Here is a 21,707-nt window from a genome sequence, read left to right as displayed (position 1 = left end):
AGTGAGAGATAATATGTGATAAATTGTTTCTGGGGATCAAACTTAAATGTGCATGGGAGACATCTAAGCATGAAGAGAATGAGAATGAGAGATGGTGATCTTTTCCCACTGGGTACTCAGTGAGACTAGGATACCCAATTTGTTTAAGCTGCATTTAAATCTTAAGCTTTAATGAATAGAAGAGTTGGAAATAGAAAATAAATATACCCTATGCTGATCTTCCTCCACATGCCTTTGTGCTTTGCAATGTTCTACCATGTGCTTAAAATAGCTGTCTTGATGATTTCAGCAATGTTTCCAAATTCCACATGAAGCTGCAGTTGTAACTTTGAGCACCAACTCATACTTCAGTTTTTTTCTCCATAAAGAGAACTAAAATGATGATGTTTCAGACATTCTAGATGGCATAGTTTTCTTTGATGTGAATAGATCAAAAGTCTGACTAGATTCTGTCTTTGGGAGTATGATCACTTACTGTGCTTGATGGAATATTCTTTTGAATCATCAAGATTCATTGTTCAGTAGTGCTTTGAAGGTCAGTTTGGTGCCTGCATTTTTGGAGCTGGCGAGGCATGCACTGTAGACTGAATTTGCTGGACGTGTAGTCCATATTGAGTTAACACAAGTATTTCCAAGTTTAGATTACTTGATAGTTAGCTTGCAAAAATGCTCTTCAAATCAAGTTTTGTTTAGATAGATTTTTATTTCTTCAAATCCTGTCACTGGTCACCAGAGAGATATCAGCAACTTCCTCTCCATGGCCCACCTTGAGGAAGTTGCAGACTGCAATGAGGTCTCCCCTCACTCTTCTCCAGACTGAGCAAACCGAGGGATCTCAATCGTTCCTCATAAATCTTGGTCTTGAGGCCATTCAGCATCTTGGTTGTCCTCCTCTGAATGCTCTCTAATAGCTTTAGATCTTGTATAATGGCACCAAAACTAGACACAGGACTCCCATGTGAGGTTGCGCCAGAGCAGAGCGGGGCAGTCACCTTCCTTCAGCTGGCTAGGGTGCTGTGCCTGATGCACCCCAGGACATGGCGTTTCTAGTTGCCAGGATGCACCATTGACTCATATTCAATTTGCCATTATCCTGAACCCTCAGGTCTCTTTCCTCATGGCTTCTCTTTAGCCCCCTCTCCCACAGTTCATAGGTCTAATCAGGATTACCCCATCCCAGGTGCACAATCCAGCACTTGCGCATATTAAATTTCATATGGCTGGTGATTGCCCACCTCTGTGGTCTATCCATATCTCTCTGCAAGGCCTCACTACCCTTGAGGCAGTCCTTGGGTCCTCCTAATTTAGTATCATCTCTGCTTTCTCCTGACCAGCCTTTCAGAAATAAAGTGTTTAAATGTCAGGAAAATAAATGTACACAGAAATAAATACTAGCAAAAGAGGCAGAAGGCGTTTCTACACTCAGAAGCTCTCTTGGTGATAAGGGAGCTTGTGTCTTTGGTAGAGGAAAACATATGTGTGAGCTGAAGTAATTGGTATTATCAGTAGATTAAGTTTAGCACCAAAGAAACAAGAGGAGTTTGTTTGTGCTGGAGTGAGAGAGACCTGTCCAGGACAGAGACTGTGGCTTTCACCTCCTAAAAATGAGGTAGCTTGATATCCTTTTTCTGTCTCCAGCATAAAATTTTCTGCAGTGTTTCTTACCTATATTCCTCACCCATTCTCTGTAACTTACACAGAGTGCTTCATCAATGTTTGATATTCTTGCAGCTGCAAAGTGCAGCTGGAGTTGAGTACTATGGGGTTTCTTCATGGGAGAATTTGGAAGTTGTTTCGCATCTAGCCATGTGTAATTTGTACTTCATAGACAGGCGGAAGTAGGAAACAGTGGGCACAGCAGTAGGCACCATTAAAACATAACATTAGTGAGCTGCTTTTGTATTCTGAAAAACAGCTGGGGTCAAATCTCAGTTTCTCAAACAAAGACGTTTCTGGCTGGCAGCCTTGTAAACACAGAGTCAAGCACCTGTGTTTGAGATGAAGCAGCTGTACATGTTTTGACTGTTGATTCATCTGTCATGGCTAACTACTTAATTCAGTGAAATCCATATGGAAAGGGAGAAGTAATATTTTACTGTTTTATATTGCCTGGCTTTCCTTTGTTTCTTGCTTTCTATGTGACATGCCATAAGTTAGGCAGGAATTTTACAGTGTCAACATGCAAAATTATATTTGATGCAGGAAACTACCTTATAATTTAATTGCAACATACCTCTGATCACAGAAGGTGAAAATTACAGCTGAATACATCATCACAAAATTATCAGAATGTGAAATTCCATGTTTGACTAACATTTTTTTCCTCAGATTTGAAAAGCTGCTCAGAGAAGCCTGCGCATTCCCATTTGGTTGTTTTATCAGACTTCAACAGCAGACAGGCAGACACCCCTATACTGATCTCCCCACATGCCTGCCCCACAGCCTTTAAGCTGAAAAAAAATCTTCCATAACAGCCCTCTCATTTGTTTTCCGTTCTTTTCACTGGTCTTTGTGCCTGCTGCACACACTTGCCAGTGTTCTTCTAATAAAAAAAGTTAAAAGAAAAAACCAAAACCAGCCAACTACTCTAACACTCAAAGTGATTGCTATAGACTTTGTTTTGCAGTGGCTGCTCAAGAGAGAAAAGATTCAGGCAGTCCTCTCTTTTCCATGTTTTTCCTGCACATAATCTATGAAGCGTATAGGATTGCTGTAAAGCATATGAGTAGGCAAGAAGCTTTCCTGAATAGTCCTGCATAACCTGTTACATGTTCCCATTAGGGGTTCTAATGAGTGTTTATTTCTCTCGATTGCTAGTTCTCACTCTGTCTTTTTTCTCTTTTTTGTCACAGCAATTTATTTTGTTCTTTTTCCTCTTACAGAAGAGATGGTGGAAGGAAAAAATGCTATTCTTATAGGCATGAGCCAGTGGAACTCAAATGACCTTGTTGAGCAGATAGAAACAATTGGGAAGCTTGAAGAAAGTCAAGGTAACATTTAGCTTGTGTAACATAATGCTTAAGAGTTAACAAAAACATCTGACTACTGAAGCAGTTCACAGTGAAATGTCAGTTCTTTATTCCTGCAGCTGTGTTCATGAGCACATTGTCACTAGGTGCCAACTCCTTCCCTTTTGGAAATCATACTTTTCCCATTTCGCCTGGTCTTTTAACTGGAATTGTGGAGCATTTTGCGTTGAGATCCACAGCTAAATCCTGTGTGTTTTTCTTCTTCTGTGCTCTGTAGTAGTAATTTATGAGATCTGGTGGTGTGTGTATGTGTAAGACTCATTCAATGAAGAAACTGTGGAACTTAACACAGGAACTGTCATGCTGTGATTTTCAGAGCAGGATTGGACTCAGTGATGCATGCCATTATTTTCCTATAAACAGTGCAGTCTGCAAAATGCATCTGCAGTATATTTACAGTATTCTTTCTCATTTGTTAATAGAAAGCATATGTCACAGCCTTCATGTGAACATATTTCTTATGACAGATTTGTCATTATGAAGGGCTAGCAATAGTGAAGCAGATGGCAAGAAACAGCATCATTTCTCATGAGAGCATGATAATGGAAATAGCAGTTTTCTTTTGGGACTATCACACCTTTATGCTTTGTAGCCAACACAAGTTCTCTTTTTCTTTTTTTTCCCCTCTAAACTTCTCCCTAATTAGCATAGCAAAATATTAGGGATATTTTAAATGGTCTGTGTAATAAAAAAAGAGGACCTGTCTTGATTCTTAGTATGGGTCCAAACTTGACCTCATGATCTCAGAAGTTTAGGAGTGGTCGTATGAATTGTCTTCTAGATTCAGGGTACAAACTTTTTTTTTTTTTGGTCATGTATCAAACCCATGCCTTTCATGCCTGCTTTAGGGTGTGGAATCACTCAGTGTTTTTCCTTTCACCTGGCTTTCTTCTTGTGGTGATCTTGAGATCTGTTGTACTCCACCTGAATAGGCAGGGCAACAAGTTACTTCAGGAAAGCCAGAGATGCAGAACTTGCTTAGTGTCTCTGAATCACTGGTGAACGTGTATTGTTCTGTTTGTCTACAGGATTTCCTGTGAACAGAACTTTCTGTCTCGAAATCAGAAATGGGCCTTACCTCCACAAATGTCTGTAAAAGATGTAACAGACAAATATTTATATTATTAATGTGTCTCTTTTCCTTTCAGGTGAATTATATAGAACCTCTTTAAGAAAACAAAGGTTCCCTGCACAAGGCAGTATTGAAATACATGAGGACAATGAGGTGAGATTTTTTCCTAAAACAAGCTGCGCTGATTTTCAAGGAGTAGACGTGTGGAAGTACTCTCATATTGTGTTATGTAACTGTAAACTCATCTGATGCCTTAGTGTGTTTTTCCCGTGTTTAGTAGGTGCACATGTACTCACTGAAGATCATCACAAGATTTTTAGACATTGCTTACTTACATGGAAATAGGACTCAGTTTTCTGAAGAGAAATTGTTATGTCTGCTTAGTACTTGACTGGAAATGCAGGTTTTGTGAAGCAGATTCAGCAGCAGTCATGAATTTGGTAGTAACAGAATTGCCTTTATTTAGAAGCAGGAAAGAATCTCAATGAGTGGTCCTTCCAGAAAACTGATTAAGGTCCTCTGTCCACACATAGGACAGGTAATGGAAATGCCTACTTTACCATTTTTGAAGAACTCAGTCCTACAACCCCCATAAAATGATGACAGTCATTGATTGACTGCAGTCAATTAGTCCTTGAGCACCTTGTCTAAGTCATGGCTGAGCTACTCCTTAGAGACAAATTAATTTTATTCTCTTTGAGTCTTCCTGTGAAAAATAGCAGTTAAATTCAGCTGAGAGACTTCTCATACCATTGACTTCAGCAATATTGACCCACTTGATTTTTTTCCTTTTTGAAGCTTTCAGTTTCATCAGCTCCTCAGCAGTGGTGCTTATTTACAAGCAGACATTGTCCATGGAAGGAAATATATTTAGCTTTTAAAGGGAATTAAATTTCTCTTCTGAAAACTGGAATGAAACCTTATGGAGAAGGAAATTGTAAATCAGTGCATGAAAAAGTGGAACCTGAAAAATGCTTACATGATTCTCCTGTATTTAAGCAGATACAAGTGAGGTCAGCAAAAAGCCTTCAGAATTAGTACTTCTACTGGATACTAAAATTCATGGGCTGAACAGAGGTAGTGGAATAACCTACAATTCTCTCATTTTCGGCCATTTCTCTGTCACCATAATACAAGTGCTAAAGTTACCCATTTCCTTTCATTCCAGAACTTAAGAATAAACTGTCCAGAACATTGCCTGATTCTGAATAAATCACCCAATCTAGCATTTAATGATCCTTAGTCAAAAAACGTTACTGTTATTTTTACAGTGTGTTCATATTTGGTCAGGAACTAGAAATCTTAAGGAATCCTGACATCCAAAGTGAAGAAGAAAATAGCAGTCAAGATTTAACGACAAAAAATCTGACCTTTTAATGTATTACTGAGTTCTTCAAGTGCACATGAGTATCAAGGGGTAAAGAGGAAAAAAAGGGTGAAATTGTGAGACATTCAAAACGCTTTTCTGGTTTCAACAGGAAGCATCTTGGTTATCTACAAAACATGCTGATTATTGTCTATGTATGCGCCTGTTCACATATTCATAAATTTGTTTGTGAATTTTATGGATATCAGCAATGATGCATTTTTTTACTTTTTCAGTAAGTGTCTTTCATTTTAATGAGAAGTTACCAGTCTCAAAAGCCTGAGATAACTGCATCATCTGCTTTTGCTGAATGTTTTCATTGACAGAGGAATTTGTCTTTTTTGGACTCGTGATGGTTTGAATGAAAACCTTGCCAGTAAATTAAGCAATCACTAGGATACCTAGACGGATAATAGCTTATGCTGCCTGTGGAGTTTGGAATTTTTCTCCAGTCTCAGAGTATTTAAAGTAACTTCTGATGTACACAAAGCTGTCTTAATCTTTGTTGATCTGAAACCTTCATCTGTGCTGCACAGTTTGTGTCAGAGCATAGTGGGCTCTGCATGATTCAGACATACTCGAATTAAATGGAACACAGGACATGCATATATACATACACATGCCCCCACCCACTCCAGTGAAAGCCAATATCAAAAAATTACCACGATGGGGGTGGCAGAAAAAAAAAATCACTGCTAATGTTGACACCAGGTAAACTAACAAAGTCCATGAAAATGCCTCCTCCTTTCCTATTTCATGTTTTTCTCACAGGAAGGAGTTCAACACCAGAACTGCAAAACTCATGTGTTAATTTTGATCCTACATGGGGGGAACATATTAGACACTGGAAGTGGGGACCACAGCAGCAAGCTGGCAGACATCAACACCTTCAGTTCTGTGTTTGAGAAAGTGACCCGAGCCCATTTCCCTGCCTCTTTGGGCCACATCTTAATGAGACTTGTTCCCTGCCCAGCAATTTGTTCAGCAGCTTTCTCTCTTGTTTCCAGGTAAGTTGATTTGCATTCCCTGTGTTTGGTTATGCATTGTGGTTTTGAATGGCTTTCTGTGACCTATATATTTCATAATGAAATTTTGTGATTCATTCTTAATCTTCTGCCGACTGGAAGACTTGCAGAGATGTTTCATCCTTGTCTAAGTGGATTAATTTGTTTAAAAATAAATTTTATTGGATGAATCCACTTCAGAAGTGGCTCTTCCTCAGCTGCTTTTTCAGTCTAGAAATTCTGTCATTGAATGAGAGAATATTTTCAAGTAACCTTACTTTCCATGACATAAGTATTTTAAATGGCACAGTAGAGAAAGATGAAAGAAACACATACTCCTGCATCAGTTCTTCTACAAGTGCAAACTAGGATTAACTGCTGAACTCTGGTGAAGGGAGGAGAGAATCAGATTTCCTTGGTTTCTGTTTTTCTAAGCGAAGAGATGCTTCTCTTGGTTTTATCTGGGGCTTCCTTAAGTGATACTTGCTTTTAGACTATTTTTATTTCAGTATAGTGCCCAGGGTTACATTTGAAGCTCGTGATTTCAGATTGTGTGCAGCTTTGTTTCATCTTTTTAAAAAGTTTGGACACTGGGAAAAATGTCATAATATGCTTTTGAACAATACACCTGTCATTGTATTCTTGGAAACTATTCCATTGTGATGGTTGGATTCTGCTCTCTGGTGCAGTGAGTTATTATATGGGGGGGAAACAAAAGCTGAAATGTAATCATGTCATTGCCATTTAAAATTATGTCTAGTTGTATGTAGAACAATTGCACCAAGTGTGTTTAACTACAGAAATGCCTTCTAGTGTGATCCCGTTCACCTGAAGCAGTAATGCTTTGGTTTTTTTTAAGGAGTTGAATTCTCTGAGAAAATGATCCTTCCTGTGTTTGCTCATTGTGAACTGCAGTAGCCCAACCCATTTCTGTTAGTAATTGCTCATTCTCTAATGCTGTGCGCTGCCCCTTGCAGCTTTCCTGATGATAACATGTCCTTTTCTAGCCTAAATCCCTACAGCTATGATGAGAGCTGTCTCAGCAGCAGTGAAGACCACATCCCACTGGCTGCCTTGCCTTTGCTGGCTGTTTCATCTCCTCAGTACCAGGATGCAGTTGCCATGGTGATCAGTAGAGCCAATCAGGTTTATAATGAGTTTCTCAAATCTACTGATGGGGCTGGTTTTAATGGACAGGTAGGACTGTTTTCTCTTACATCAAAGTAAAATTTCTTCAGAGCAAGGCTGTTTGGTTTTAAGCCATTATGTTGAGGGGTTTGAGTTATGAGTGTGGGACACTACAAATATGAATGAATGTTAGCATGGGATCATCTACACAAAATGTCTTCTCCGTGTCCAGCACAAGACAGGCACTTTTGGAATCCTGTGCATTATCTCACGTGCATTTACATAGAAATATGATATTGATACCCTATGTGAGTTACTGATATTATTTTGTAATAGGGCCATCTACAATGGCCAGAAACATGCACTTCCTTTAAGTACAGTGACCTCCACTCTTCAGAAAAAGAAAGAAAATACATTTAATATAGAGTACAGTGTAAACTTTGAAGGGAAGCATGTGTCTTATTACACAAATTCTTTTCCGTGGCACTAATAAGATTATGCTGTGATATATCAGTATTTTTAGACTATAATTTGGTTGTAAGCCATTTTTACTGTGCACAGTAAACTGTTCTTGGTTAAAGCATAAAACCAGCCCAGCTGCAGTGACAGAACATTATGAAAGGTGAAATTATGTAAAGCAGAATGACACCAGTTACAAAAATAATATGAAAACTATCTCAATAGAATTTAGTGTTATGATTTTTTTTCCTTGGCAAAGCTACAAAAAAGTCTCTCTCTTGAGGTTTACAAATAATATTTTGTATTTACTGCTTGACCTCTATATGTTCCACAGAATTTTCACCATCAACTACCAGCACAGTTAAAATGCAAGCAACTTCTCTGTGCTCCCTAAAGTGCTTTGCTTTCTTCCTTAGATAGAAATTTCAGCTCTGACTCTGAATAAGCCCTGTACTGATTGAGTATCGTATATCCTGGCATGCACCCTGTGTGGATCTTTCCTATAATATTTTTGTCTCTTCTGTCAATTTGCATTCCAAGTTCATTAGATCAGAGATTGCCTTTTTTGATTTTATATTGTATGTGGAACAGATTAACTCCCACTCATCAACATAGTTCCTGACACAGATAATCTTTGCATAGGGCATATTTCTGGTGGTAAAAGAAAGTAGAAAAAAGTAGCTGCAATATAAACCAAAGTGTAGAAACCAGTAGCAAGGGAATGAAGTAAGATAGAAACTCTTCTGCAGTACTGTGATGCCTTTTGTCTCTTTTGAAAACACTTGCTACATCTTAAAATTAAAATCTTTTTTTCAGGTGTGTCTTATCGGTGACTGCATTGGAGGAATTTTGGGCTTTGATGCCATCTGCTATAATTCTAATACAGCTTACGAGAGTCGGAACAGTAGCAGGAGAGGAAGCATCAGCAGCATCCAGGTGAAGAGGAAAAAATACACAGAGCTGAAACCCCATAGATGCATTCCATGGAGGAAATCAGCTTCATATAAACCAGAGGAAAGTTAAGGATTTGGTAAATTACCATGATAGAATGGGATTCTATCCATGTATCAAACTTCCTCTCATGAGGATGCTATAGACTGCTATGGGGTCTCCCCTCAGTCCCCTTTTCTCCAGCCTGAACAAGCCATGAAACCTCAACTGTTCCTTATATGGCTTCCCCTCCAGACCCTTCACTATCTTTATAGCCCTCTTTCAGGCACCTTCTAATAACTTTTTTATCTTTCTTGTTACTGTGGTGCCCAAAACTGCACACAGGACTCAAAGTGAGGCCACACCAGAGCATAGTAGGACAGTCACCTTCCCTGGACTGGCTAGCAATGCTGTGCCTGGTGCACCTCAAGATGCAATTGGTCCTCCTGGATACCAGGGCACACTGTTGAGTTGTAGTCAACTTGCTATTGACCACAGCCTCCATGGTGCCTTTCTGTGTGGCTGCTCTCCAGCCTCTCGTTCCCCAGTTGGATTAAGTGAGATCATATGTATAAATGCAGGCATTTCATATAAGCTCTTTTGTATTTTGTTATCTGCCTAAATCTTCCCTTTGCTCTGTTAATTTTCTGAAGGATAATCCACTCTCAGCAGAGGACTCCAGTCTGGGTGACAGCAAACACCTGAGCAAAAGCAATATTGACATCTCGGGAATCCTGGAGGATGAGAAGCAAAGGCCACCGCTGCCTCGGAAACAGAGTGACTCATCCACTTATGAGTGTGATACCATAACCCAGCATCATGCCTTCCTGTCCAGGTAACCACTGCCCGATGACTGAGTCAAAGAAATGGGCTTGCCATTGAAAGGAACCTGTTAGCAGCAGAGCATAGAGGCATTATTACATAGAGGCATTATTATTGTTTGTGGTAGGTTTCTGGAGGTTTGCTTAAAGTTCTTGTCTCTCCCTCAAAGAAAACTATGGATTTAGTGGGTCTAGTATGAAACTACTCACATCTGGAGAGTTTTTTATTTGATCTTTATTCAGTTGTGAGGGTTTTGAACATGCAAAAATGAATGCACAAAGTTCTATTTCTTAAGTACAGCCCACTCAAAACAAGATGGGTGAATACTTGATAATTGTAAATTTCTGTTACCTACCTATTTCTTTTTAACAATCCCTCTGACTTCACTTTCAGGACTTTTATTATTCTCTAGTGAGGTAATTGCTTTAGGTGCTCCCATTGATCTATAAGCTATTCAGATCAGCTTTAAAGCAAACACAGAAAAAAAGCCCTGCATAAACATTTGGCTTAAATGAGGAGGGAACTGGAGGGAGAAGTTAACTTAGTTTTCCTTTATCCTAAAAAACCTTTGAAATACATGGGATGGGAACACAACCATTCCCTTTGTCTCATTGTTCCTGCTGGTTCTAAGCTATTTGGTTTTTTAATTACCTGAGCTATTCAGGCTTTTGTTTCTCCTATCTATCTTCCTATTTCCTTTATTTCATTGTGAGTGATGCAGAGGAGCAAGAATTACTGTGTGTTGAAGTTTCAGTTCTGCTCGAGTTGAGTATAGTGCAGACTTACTACTGTGCCTTTCTTCAAGTCTGGCATTTTTCTTAGTAGCAGGTTAAGGTAATTCTGTAGTCTTGCTGTAATGGAATGCCCTTTGCTTTGTTTTCTTTGACTATTCTGCATTTATTTTGAAACCATTGCATTTTCTTGACATCAATGTGTTGTAGATTGTTTTTCCTCTGAGACAGAATGGTTGTTTTTCTCTTGTCTGCAACTGAAAACATGAAGATTTGTTTGGTCAGTCACTTTTAGGATGTTTTATAGGAGAAATACAGTGTTTTATTTAAAACAGTAAACTTAAATATTCATGGTCCTTGCAAAACTTTACCAAGTATTGTGTAGTATAATTGCAGGAAACTCTTGCGTGTTGAAGGCAGTAAATTTGCTGAATAGCCACACTGAAAAATCATGGCTGCTGTACTGCAATATCATTTTACAATTTTAAGGTTTGGATCTAAATGCCATTGCTGGAACTTTCCAAGTATCCTGTTTTGGTACTGTTATATTTTTCTGAATGCCCTCTTTATTATTTTTGATTCAATATTTTATTTGTTCAGCATCCACTCAAGCGTGTTGAAAGATGGTGCAGAACTTCCTCCTGTGGATTCTAGTTTCTCAGAAGTAAATCTGGGCCGATTTGAATTTGAGGTGTCTGATTTCTTCCTTTTTGGATCACCGCTTGGTTTGGTGCTGGCCATGAGGAGCACAGTTCTGCCTGGTCTGGATGGTAAGTTCTTGGGGTTGAAATACAAGATGCATGAAGACCTTTGTAAACAAAGAGACTCACACAAAAAGAAGGAAAACAAAGGAGCCTGGTTAAAGTCAGGGAGTGAGGTAAGTTTCTTTCTTTAAGAGATGGTAATGTTAATGTAGGTAGGTACTGAGGTGATGAGGATTGCTCTAGTACTTAAAAAAGTGTATCTTAAGTTCTACTGTTAATTATATACCCAGTGTCATACATCATGAAGCTCACACTTCACCAAGGATGAGTCCTTGAAAACAATACCAAAAATAACATCTCTTCTTGGTTCAGCATTACCTCTTGTTCATGTCTGGCTTCGCGGGTGGGTTTGGCCCTCGGGTGTGTTGCTTGTGAGCCATTCTTCCTCTCTAGTAACAGAGCCTACTGATCAGACAGAGAGAGAATTTAAAAAATCATCTGGATTTTTAAAGTTTTTCAGTTAAAAGATTACTTTACTTTTCATTATTCAGCACATGCTTTATCTCTTTGCATGGTATGAGATTTGGATAGCGCAGCATCTTTGTAGGAAATGATGCATTCATTTTTTAAGAGGCGAGGGAGGAAATCTGTTGCAATAATGAGAAGAGATGACAACTCAGAGCTCCAAGGGTTTTTTTTCCTGGCCAGTCCTTTCCACAGTCTCCGCTCAGTTACCCTCCGGGCACTTTGAAAGGAAAATTTCATGTTAATTACTAGTATTTTAAACTATTTTCTTCAAATTAGCTCTCACTTCTATCCTTCCTCGAATATCCGGCAAAGGAGTGTGCTTTGAAAGCAGCTCAACTGATGGGCATTTCAAACACATTCTGAGGTGAGCAGTGTCTACTTGAAGCATAATTAGTCTTTAGAGGTGCATATGATAAAAGAATCCCATTTTAAAGCGATAATTGTGACACAGTTGAGAGGAGAACAGACAAATTTAAATCTATCATGCAGACAGTTGGAAATTGGTTGAGAAGAGTAAGGTGCCCTCTTTACTGAAATGAATGGTAAAAAGCTACCTGAAAATGTAACAAGTAAAATTCAGATGTATTTATTTGTTTTATTAGAATTAGTTTTTATAATATAAGGGAGTGTTCTGCTGTCCCCTAGGTTTAAGTCTTCGGGATGACAAAAGCCCGTCAGACTGTTTTGCTGGTATATATTTGAAGTGCTGAGCATCACAGCTATAATGCTTAATAATGTATTTACAAGATTTTAAAATTATTTTTCATTTCTCACTTCATTCTGTTTCTCTTCTGCTGCTCTTCACATTTCATATGTGCCTGCATTTCAGACTGTGATGTCTCTTTAAACTCCTGTGCAGTGAACTGTTCCTTACATATGAAATAAGAAACAATTCAATTTGGCCAGTTGTGTGCTAATCTGGAGTTTGCAGAAGACCTATTAACTGTGTTTCTGCACAGACTCTCTGAAATTTGTAAAGCAGCAATACTGGCCTCTTTGTCTCTTTCTCATCCAAGTATGCCAGGTCCGACCAGCCTGCAGCCAAGTTTACAGCTTCTTTCACTCTGCTGACCCCTCTGCCTGCAGACTTGAACCATTGTTGGAGAAAAGATTCCATCTTCTTCCTCCATTCAGTGTCCCACGGTACCAGAGATATCCACTAGGGGATGGAAGATCTCACCAGTTAGGTATAGTGCCTGTTTTCATAGCTCTCATTGCCTGTTGTTCTCTTAAGTGTTCTCTCCTTATACAGCTCAAGAGAATTTGAAATAGCAATGTGCCAGCATGATGAAAACAAACTCTGGGACTGAGTAGCACAGACATACTTAGCAACTGTGGAACCAAAGAGGATTGCTAAGAAAAATTTTTCTTATGCATGAGGTTTGTGATACTAGTTGTGTTAAAGAGGAGTTTGAAGGTGATACCACTGTTCTAGTTGAAGTGTCACTTGGAAAATTCCATATCCTTGACTATCATTTTAAACAATTTATTTTTACAATTAGTTGGCCTTTGCCTAGATCCTCATATGTTGTTTCTTTTGGTCACTTATGGTTGGTTTGTTGTAGATATCTACTAGGACCAATCAGACCACTGAGCAGTCTTGATTGCACTTCTCCAGGGTGGATTACTAAGCAATAGTTATGTTATGAAAAGAAAACCAAAGAGAAATAGATTGATTTCTGGGGAAGAAAGAGAAAGGGGTGGATGAGCAAGGTGCTAATAGAAGGAATTGTGCTTTTTTGACTTAATAGAAAATAAGGTAAAATCATATAGGCATGAAGTATCTTTGACTTGTCACGGTATGCAAAAAAGGACATTTTGCTCATGCCAGAAAGAGGACCAGAGAAGTATCACGCATTCCCAGGACTATGTAGTTCTTCTCAGAAAATTACTTTAAAATGAGTAGGGTTGAGTGTGAACTAAAATAGCATCCCAGCATCACTACCCACTTTGGAAGATCCTGGCCAAAAGCATCCAGCTGCCATTGCAAGTTCATGGCAGTAGGGTGTGTGCTTTCTCTATGCAGTCATGCTGGGTCATGCTATTCACACTCTGAAGGAGGAAGTTTCATCCATGAACATTAAATGAGATATTATTCAGGAAAACATTCATTAGCCCTGCATTTTAAAATAGATGAATAAATAAGGAAATAAGATATACACAGATGCACTAGTTTCAAAACCATGGTGTGCATCCTTTTTTTGTTATTTTCACTTTTGTAACCTGCAGGTGATGCTCTCCACAATCACAGTGGTCTGTTCCTTGAGAATAGCTCTTTGAACATACCTTTCTCTCAGGAGAGTCCTGGATCTCCAAATACATCTGATCAACCACAAGGGAAAGCAAGAAAGTTGAGCTTGGCCAGCATGAACAGTGAAAACTCCGGGTCAACTGAAAGCTTGCTATCAGCATGCCTCACCAACAGTGAGTGAAGCTTTGTGCCCTGTGCTATTGGATATGGCAATAGCCTTTCCCTTTGCATTGTTTCTGTGAAAAAGTTGATTATGAAAAGAAAATATACCTGCTTGGAATTTGGGGAGAATGAGAATAGCCAAAATTTCTGCAATTTTACATAACACAACGTTATCTTTCTTTTCTGTTTGTAATTAGATAGATAAAGTAATAGAAGTCAGTTTTATATTATGGTGTTACTCATAAATAGCCACAGGAGTTTCATAGTAACAGGAGTTTATGATCATGTTCCAGGCATGAAGCAGCATAGGTAGATAAGATTTGTTACTCATAATTAAAAGTGCTGTAAATGAGTATATTGTCTTGCTATGGACTACAGTCATATGTGTGTGTATATATGTATGTATGTATGTGTGTATCTCTCTCTCTCAATATTTGTTTCACTGTTTGGGAGGCATTTGCAATTCTTACCCTATAATATGATTATAAAAGTAATAATCTTTCACTGTACATTTTCCATGGACTAAAAAGCAGTGGGGATCATGCTGAAGTGATTTCTGCATCCCAAAACTTGGACCCAGAAGAACTCTTTAGATGTCAGGCAGTTAAGTAATGATGCAGTCAGTAAAAACTGTACTTTTGTGAATGATAGATAGCTTTAACAGACTTAAAATGTCAAGAGTAAGAAAGCAGAAGACCTAATTCCATTATGTAGCTTAAAATGAAGACAGCAAGAAATGTATTGATATAAAAATGTTATGCTATTTTGTTTCATTTTTTGTAGTTACTGCAAAATGGTGGGGAACAAAACGAATAGATTATGCCTTGTATTGTCCAGATGTGCTGACAGCCTTTCCAACGGTGGCCCTGCCACATCTCTTTCATGCCAGCTACTGGGAATCAACAGATGTTGTGGCCTTTATCTTAAGACAGGTAACTGGTCTTTTCTTTTTTCTCTCTGCAACAGATAACTTTGTGCTTGTTAATTGCATTTTCCAAGGGTCAGTCTTTAAATCTTTCGGTCAGTTAGGTGGCTACGTGTGGATGCATCACATACAAGTGCATTTAGGAGTGACAGATCTGTATTTATTATAGAGGTAAAGGGGACAGTGAGTCCACCATTAGCACTGCTGGCTTTGTGACCAGTAATATTGCGCCTTTATGCATATCTCACCCCTCCTGTGCCCCAGATCAGTCTAACCGTGTATTATATATTAATTTTGTCCTGGTTTTGAAGGAATAGGCTATCTCCAGCCTTACATAATTATATATCTCCCTATTAAGTATCAAATTACTAGCATACATCTGATAGTAAACCAGTTTGAAGGTACTGCTTCCATAAGAAAGTCGAGTCTCTCCTTTACAGGACACTTTCCTAGCCTTGTAAGCACATTACATCTTTTAGAATTTATTAAGCTTTTCAAGCTTAGATATTTAGAACATATCTCTAAAGCTGTATGTGAGCTTACAGCTCTACATAAAGGACTAGTTAGTTCCAGTACAGTCTGGGCCTTCTACCCTTGTTGGGGGTTAAGAATAAGACTACTGGCTCCTGAATGCCCTGTGGCTGCATATATTGCCTGCACATTACCTTTAGTGAATAGAATTTATGCCAATTTGTTAAAAACCATGCTTACTTCTCAACACTGCTGTAATTTGTTGCAAACCAGCTGCTTTGCTGACTGTGATTGCAGCATGATTTTACTCAAGGGACTTCATATAAGACATCTTTTAAAAGAATTCTAGATCACTCTCTTAGCAAGGGTACTGAGATTGTAAAACTTCAGCACAGAAAACCAGCTGTTCAACTTGAAAAATTTGCTAATTTATTTCTCATTCAAAATAGCTATTTGTGATTGCAGGTACAACCCACAGATTTCAGTGAGACAGGGCTTCTGGTTTCAGTTGGAATGTGGCATAACGCACACCCAGATTCTGAATTCTGTAGGTTGTGTCCTGAAATCTGAGTTGGACATGAAAGTTTCTTGGTAAATGTATGATTTTTAGGTTATGTTTAGGTTGCAAGAATGTGTATGACATAATAAGGTTCTGCAAGTTCAGTTGGATTTCAGTGGGTCCTTGTGGGTCCCTACCTATCAGCTACTGAAGTAGTAATACCCAAAAGGGGTAAGAAACATTTTCTCTGAGTAGATGTGTAGAAAATCATATAGATGATGTCAGGAGTCTGATGTCTGCCACATAAAGGATATTAAAAATTGCTTGTGTGGTTTTATGCTGCTTTACTGACTTTGCAGACCGTAGACAATGTGACTTGTCCCCTGATACCATCCTAATGTTTTCACTGTTTCTCTGGAGGAATGTATAAGCTCTGCTGTGAATGAAAAGCTGTTCAATAAGTATTTGAAATTAAGTGTTGGCCAACAGAGTGAAAGCAGTTTCTTTGTCTGTGCAGGTTTTGTGAATATATGGCTTTACCACTCTACTTGCATTGTGCTTTTGGCTCTGCAGTGTCACTCAACTGGGGCAGCAGTGTAATTTCTCTTTCTTTGCCAAGTACCAGGACTCCTCAGGCCACAAGCTGTTTATTAAAATATTAATATAATTTCAGGTCATGAGGTATGAAAATGTAAATTTCAAGGAAAATGACAACCTGGATCCAGAAACACTAAGTCCATCCAATCCACGAGAAAAATGGCTACGCAAAAGGACACATGTCAAATTGAGAGTAAGTTTAACACTGAATATATATGGCAGCTATGGAACATGGGTTTGACAGAAATTTAAATGGAGTTTGATCTCCCCAAGTAAGAGCTTACATAACTGAATATCACTAAAGAGCTGAAAACTGATAACTTAATCCAGAGGCAGGCAGATCAATGGTTAGGGAATATAAGCAATTTCATCTTGGTTTATCACTTCATGTTGGGAGAAAGTATTTCTTTCTTTCTTTAATATTTATTCTTTAATTTTTATATTTCTTTCTTTGAATAACAGACAGGCCCTAAGTTTCCATTATGCAAAGAGCTTTTTTTTATGCTAGACAAATCCATAAGCCAAGCAAAAATATTTCCTACTTTCTTCAGATGCTAAGTCAATTAATAATGTCAATTAAAATGCATGTGCCCTGCGCATAGTGATGTGGCTCTGTGGCCCCACTTGAAGTGAAAAAGAATTGGCTTTCCCTCAATGTTCTCTCTTGTTTGGTCATTTTGAGTACTCTCTCTAGAAAGTCTATTCAGGAACCCACCATAAGTGGAAATCAGGCTCCAGCTGAAATGGGAATGCAGTGCACTTCATGTACCTCAGACATACTGCCCAGGACTGTGTTTCTGTGTCACTGTTCATAACAAAATAGAGACAGCAGCCTTGTGACAAAAATGAACTATACCCTTCTCATCTTCTGTTCTTATCTCAGAATGTGACTGCTAATCACCGAGCTAATGATGTCATTGCAGCAGAAGATGGTCCTCAGGTACTGGTTGGGCGCTTTATGTATGGACCTCTGGACATGGTGGCTTTAACAGGTGAAAAGGTAAAGTCTGAGTAATCCATTTTCTTCGTTTTACTTGAAACAGTTGTTGAATGTAGCACACATGTACGGTGTCAGAGAGAGCCTTACAGTGAGGGGAAATGTCACTAGCCACCTACTACTTAGGCAGAAATATGCTATAAAGTGGGCTTTCCTGATGGCTGACCTGTTTCTGAGCTCTCTGATTATGGGTATCTCCTTTGGTTGGTGGTGAGTGTGCTGTGCAGTGCCAGCTGTACCATCTACTGGAGACAATTAACTTTCCGAGGAAGAAGGAAAAAGAATTTTATAGTAGTTGACAAAGCAGTAAAAGAAAACCACATATCATCCTATCCAGGTAAAACAACTAGATAAAAGAATAGGCATTCTAGAAGCTAGGTGGCTGCTGTATCTTACACATGGGTAAGTAAAGATTAGTTTCAGGAATTATAGTGATGTGACACAATTGAAACAGTCATTCCTAAAGCTGCCTGCAGAAGCCAGGCTTACAGCTAATAAAGCCAAGCATCAAGTGAACACATTTTTTCATATTCACTGAGATTGTAGGAGTTTCTGAGCAAACTAAGAGAGCAATGCTGCTGAGCTGAGGGCAAAACTGAAGCGTGTAGGCTTCACTTGGCTTGTTTCAGGTCTAGCAAAGTATTTAATATAGTTTATGTTAATTTTGATTAAATATTTTGGTTGAAGATAACCATATTGATTATGATTAAATCTTTTGATAATTTGAACTGTTTTGGTTGTAGGCAAGATTATAATATGAGAAAGATTTTGTCTCAAGAACCAGATGCAGGAGGTTTTCTTGTAGTTTTAGTGTGCGAAAAGGTAATATAGCTATGCAAGACAAAATTTATTTTTTCCTAGTTTATGGCTCTTCCCAAATTTCTGACCTCTATGTTTGGCATGTGCAGTGCTAAGATCAGGGCTTTAAATTATGAAGACAATAAACTCTTGTATGTTAGAAAGCATTTGCTTATTGAGAGGACTCTCTTTGAAGTTCTTAACTGAAGTTCCTTCAAACTTCCTTGAAAGTTTTTACTACCAGACATGGCTGGAGATACTAATATTATCGAGGCTTGGCAGGCCTTGCACATTGGGGGTGTTTTGTTGGCTGTCACACTAGATTACTGTTTCATTGGTTTTGCAGGTGGATATCTTCATAATGACTGAGCCATCTTCGGGTAGGTGGGTGTATTTTGACACAGAGATATCCAACAGCAGTGGACGAATATCCTACAATATTCCTGAACAGAAGAGACTGAGAGTTGGTGTGTATCCCATCAAAATGGTGGTCAGGTAATAACTCCAAGCTGGAGCTAAAGCTGTGATGTGTTGTAGTGATCAGGAAGGAACTTCAAAACTGAGTAAAAACATCATTTGAATCTCCTGGTTGGGAGATTAAATCAATGAGGAGAATTTAGCTGAAATAGAATGTGTTGTTATCCACCAGTTACGAAGTCCAAAGTCAACTTACAATCCCATGTAGTGCAACTTGAAAAGGAGAAAATGTTTTACCTCAGTTAAATATAAAAGGCAATCAATTCAAGAAAATAGTTACTGAAACACAAATAAAATTATATTCAAAAATGAAGATTTAGAGTGCAGGAGTAAGTTTCAAAGAGGAAAAAAAATTAATGTCCTCTTTTCATTACGCTGTGAGCACATATTTGTAGGAATCTTCATCACCACATATGAACGTGGTCTTTAGATTACAGGTTTTAGGGAACATGAGGTGGTGGGATGAGAAGAGCTTTGGATTTCCTTGTCATTTACCCATTTTTTAACATCCAGTTCTCTTGGGGAAAATACATCATAAGGAAATGGTTTTCACATGTGTTTCCATGACAAGAGTCATGTATGCCTGCTTTTTTTTTTTGGTTGTTTGTTTGTTTTTGTTTGTTTGTTTGCTTGCTGCTTTTGTTTTTTGTTTTTTACTTTTCTCAACTGGCATTCCCATTGCAAGGGGAGATATTTGCAAGAATAGAGGGTGGCTAATGTCCATATTACGAATTGTTAAGCTTATGGAGAAAGTCTGAGTAGTAATTAGAGTACTTCAAGGTGTTTTGCGGGGTTTTTTTTCTAATTCTTTTGGTTACTTGTACGCATGTGATTTCTTATTAAGATGAGCTTCCAAATTTCTCTTTGAAAAACTATTTCCTAAAAGTGTGAGTTTTGATTGTCCCACATAAGACTGAAATCAGAAGCCATTTTTGACAGTGATTTTTAAAGCTGTAGGTCTAGAAAGATCTAATTTCAAATCTTAACTAGAACATGCAGAAAATACATTCTGACATTTTGCTTTTTAAATTAATTTATTGCTTTGACTCTGCAGAGGGGACCAGAGCAGTGCAGCAAGTTACCTGACTGTACTGCCCCGAGGAATGGAATGTGTTGTGTTCAGCATTGATGGCTCCTTTGCAGCAAGCGTTTCAATTATGGGAAGTGACCCCAAAGTCCGAGCGGGGGCCGTTGATGTTGTCAGGTAAATGAGGTTTGAACGCTTCAAATCTCCGACTTTCTGCTTGAACACAGTAGAAAGGAAAAGGGTTGTTATACTAAACAGACAGCAATTTTCTAAGGGCCAAGATTCTCTGCAGATACATTTCTATATTTTCTTGCAAGCATATCTGCCTGAATTTCAGAGAAATATTAGAATGCTGTGGATTACATTGAAATTTGTAGTTTAAATTGCCTAAAGACAAAAATTTGCCTCTTGGAAATATGATCTTGAAGTGTGTGCAGTGAGTTAATAATGATTCCATGTGTATTTTGTGTTTCACTAATTTCAAATAAGGACATATTTGTACTTAAAAAATATCAGGTGCCATGAATGCAAGAATGTTTTTTGGAGGAAAAATGAAAAGGCCTTTTAATTCATTCTTGCAGGTCTGTTAATGTTGCACTGGATGGGAAAAGGCAATTCTCATTTTGGAACTTGCATCAGAATGTAAAATGTCAGTTTTCAAGGGTTTCCATTCCTTACAGCTGAAATGGCAGGAAATCTCATTAAAGATTTCAAAAGTAGCAGTACCTGATGTGTTGCACGGTTTATTCTAAGTATATTTTTGAATGGCTCTTAACATTTTAGATAATATTGTGTATAAGAATGTCTCTTGCTTTCCTCCATCTCCCCCAGGGTGTAGACATTATTACTTAGTTTCTGGATTGGAGCAGAGACTTAGGCATGCTGCTGTCCACTTGTTGAAGGATTTCATATGACTTCTAACTGGTCTGAGAAAAGATGCTGACCTGACCTGTGAGCACTGTTGCTCTTTCTGCACTTATATAATTTAACTGCTTCTTCTGACAGGCATTGGCAGGACCTGGGATATCTGATTATATATATCACCGGCCGTCCAGATATGCAGAAACAGCGTGTAGTTTCCTGGTTGTCCCAACACAATTTCCCACAAGGGATGATCTTCTTCTCAGATGGACTCGTTCATGACCCACTGCGACAAAAGACCATTTTTCTCCGGAATCTCATGCAAGAGGTACTAGAAACCTATTTGTAGCCTTAAAACCTCTTTTCAGGGAATGCAATTCAGTAGAGATCTCCCTTCTTTCTGAACAGTAAGTCTTACTGAACGTCACAAAGTCTTTTTGCCACTCCTCACTTCTTTTCTCACTTTTAAAAGAGTAAGGAAAGCTTATAAAACATCCAAAGGGACCTCCAATCATGACAAATCAGCAAATGAACTGTTTGTCCTTTCCTGTGCACATAGCTGTAGTTCTTGCTCACATGCAGGCAGATTGATTTAGCTTTCTGTGGTTTGCAAATTGAAATTGTTAACAGGAAACTCATATGCTGCTTTACTGTAAAATCAGGCACCAGCTTTGTAGCTGCATGGTGTTCAATAAGTGTGTTCACTTTGGAAGTAATGTTTGTTTCAGTGCCACATCAAAATCTGTGCCGCATACGGTTCCATGAAGGATATTTCTGTGTACAGTGTCTTGGCTCTGTCGCCATCCCAGATCTACATAGTTGGAAGATCCACAAAGAAATACCAGGCACAGTGCCAAGTAAGTAACTCT

General features: G+C 38.5%; 1 protein-coding gene across 3 annotated transcripts in view; it reads left to right on the top strand.

Moving 5' to 3' along the window:
- Window positions 1-21,707, top strand: part of PITPNM3 (PITPNM family member 3) — a 36,036-nt gene that overhangs the window by 10,014 nt on the left and 4,315 nt on the right. For all 3 annotated transcript variants that reach the window (XM_014273917.3, XM_026798752.2, XM_074557169.1), the window contains 16 exons: window positions 2,883-2,990; window positions 4,178-4,254; window positions 6,239-6,474; window positions 7,479-7,668; window positions 8,875-8,994; window positions 9,642-9,823; window positions 11,142-11,311; window positions 12,790-12,960; window positions 14,003-14,197; window positions 14,970-15,118; window positions 16,755-16,871; window positions 17,562-17,678; window positions 18,820-18,968; window positions 20,005-20,154; window positions 20,983-21,166; window positions 21,567-21,695. In XM_014273917.3, the coding sequence (XP_014129392.1) occupies window positions 2,883-2,990; window positions 4,178-4,254; window positions 6,239-6,474; window positions 7,479-7,668; window positions 8,875-8,994; window positions 9,642-9,823; window positions 11,142-11,311; window positions 12,790-12,960; window positions 14,003-14,197; window positions 14,970-15,118; window positions 16,755-16,871; window positions 17,562-17,678; window positions 18,820-18,968; window positions 20,005-20,154; window positions 20,983-21,166; window positions 21,567-21,695 (2,444 nt within the window). The remainder of the gene's footprint in view (window positions 1-2,882; window positions 2,991-4,177; window positions 4,255-6,238; window positions 6,475-7,478; window positions 7,669-8,874; window positions 8,995-9,641; window positions 9,824-11,141; window positions 11,312-12,789; window positions 12,961-14,002; window positions 14,198-14,969; window positions 15,119-16,754; window positions 16,872-17,561; window positions 17,679-18,819; window positions 18,969-20,004; window positions 20,155-20,982; window positions 21,167-21,566; window positions 21,696-21,707) is intronic.

Source organism: Zonotrichia albicollis, chromosome 22 (genome assembly GCF_047830755.1).
Source record: "Zonotrichia albicollis isolate bZonAlb1 chromosome 22, bZonAlb1.hap1, whole genome shotgun sequence".
In the NCBI taxonomy this organism is placed as follows: Eukaryota; Metazoa; Chordata; class Aves; order Passeriformes; family Passerellidae; genus Zonotrichia; species Zonotrichia albicollis.
Note: the sequence above shows the minus strand (reverse complement) of the source record. Positions and strands in the feature narration are given on the sequence as shown.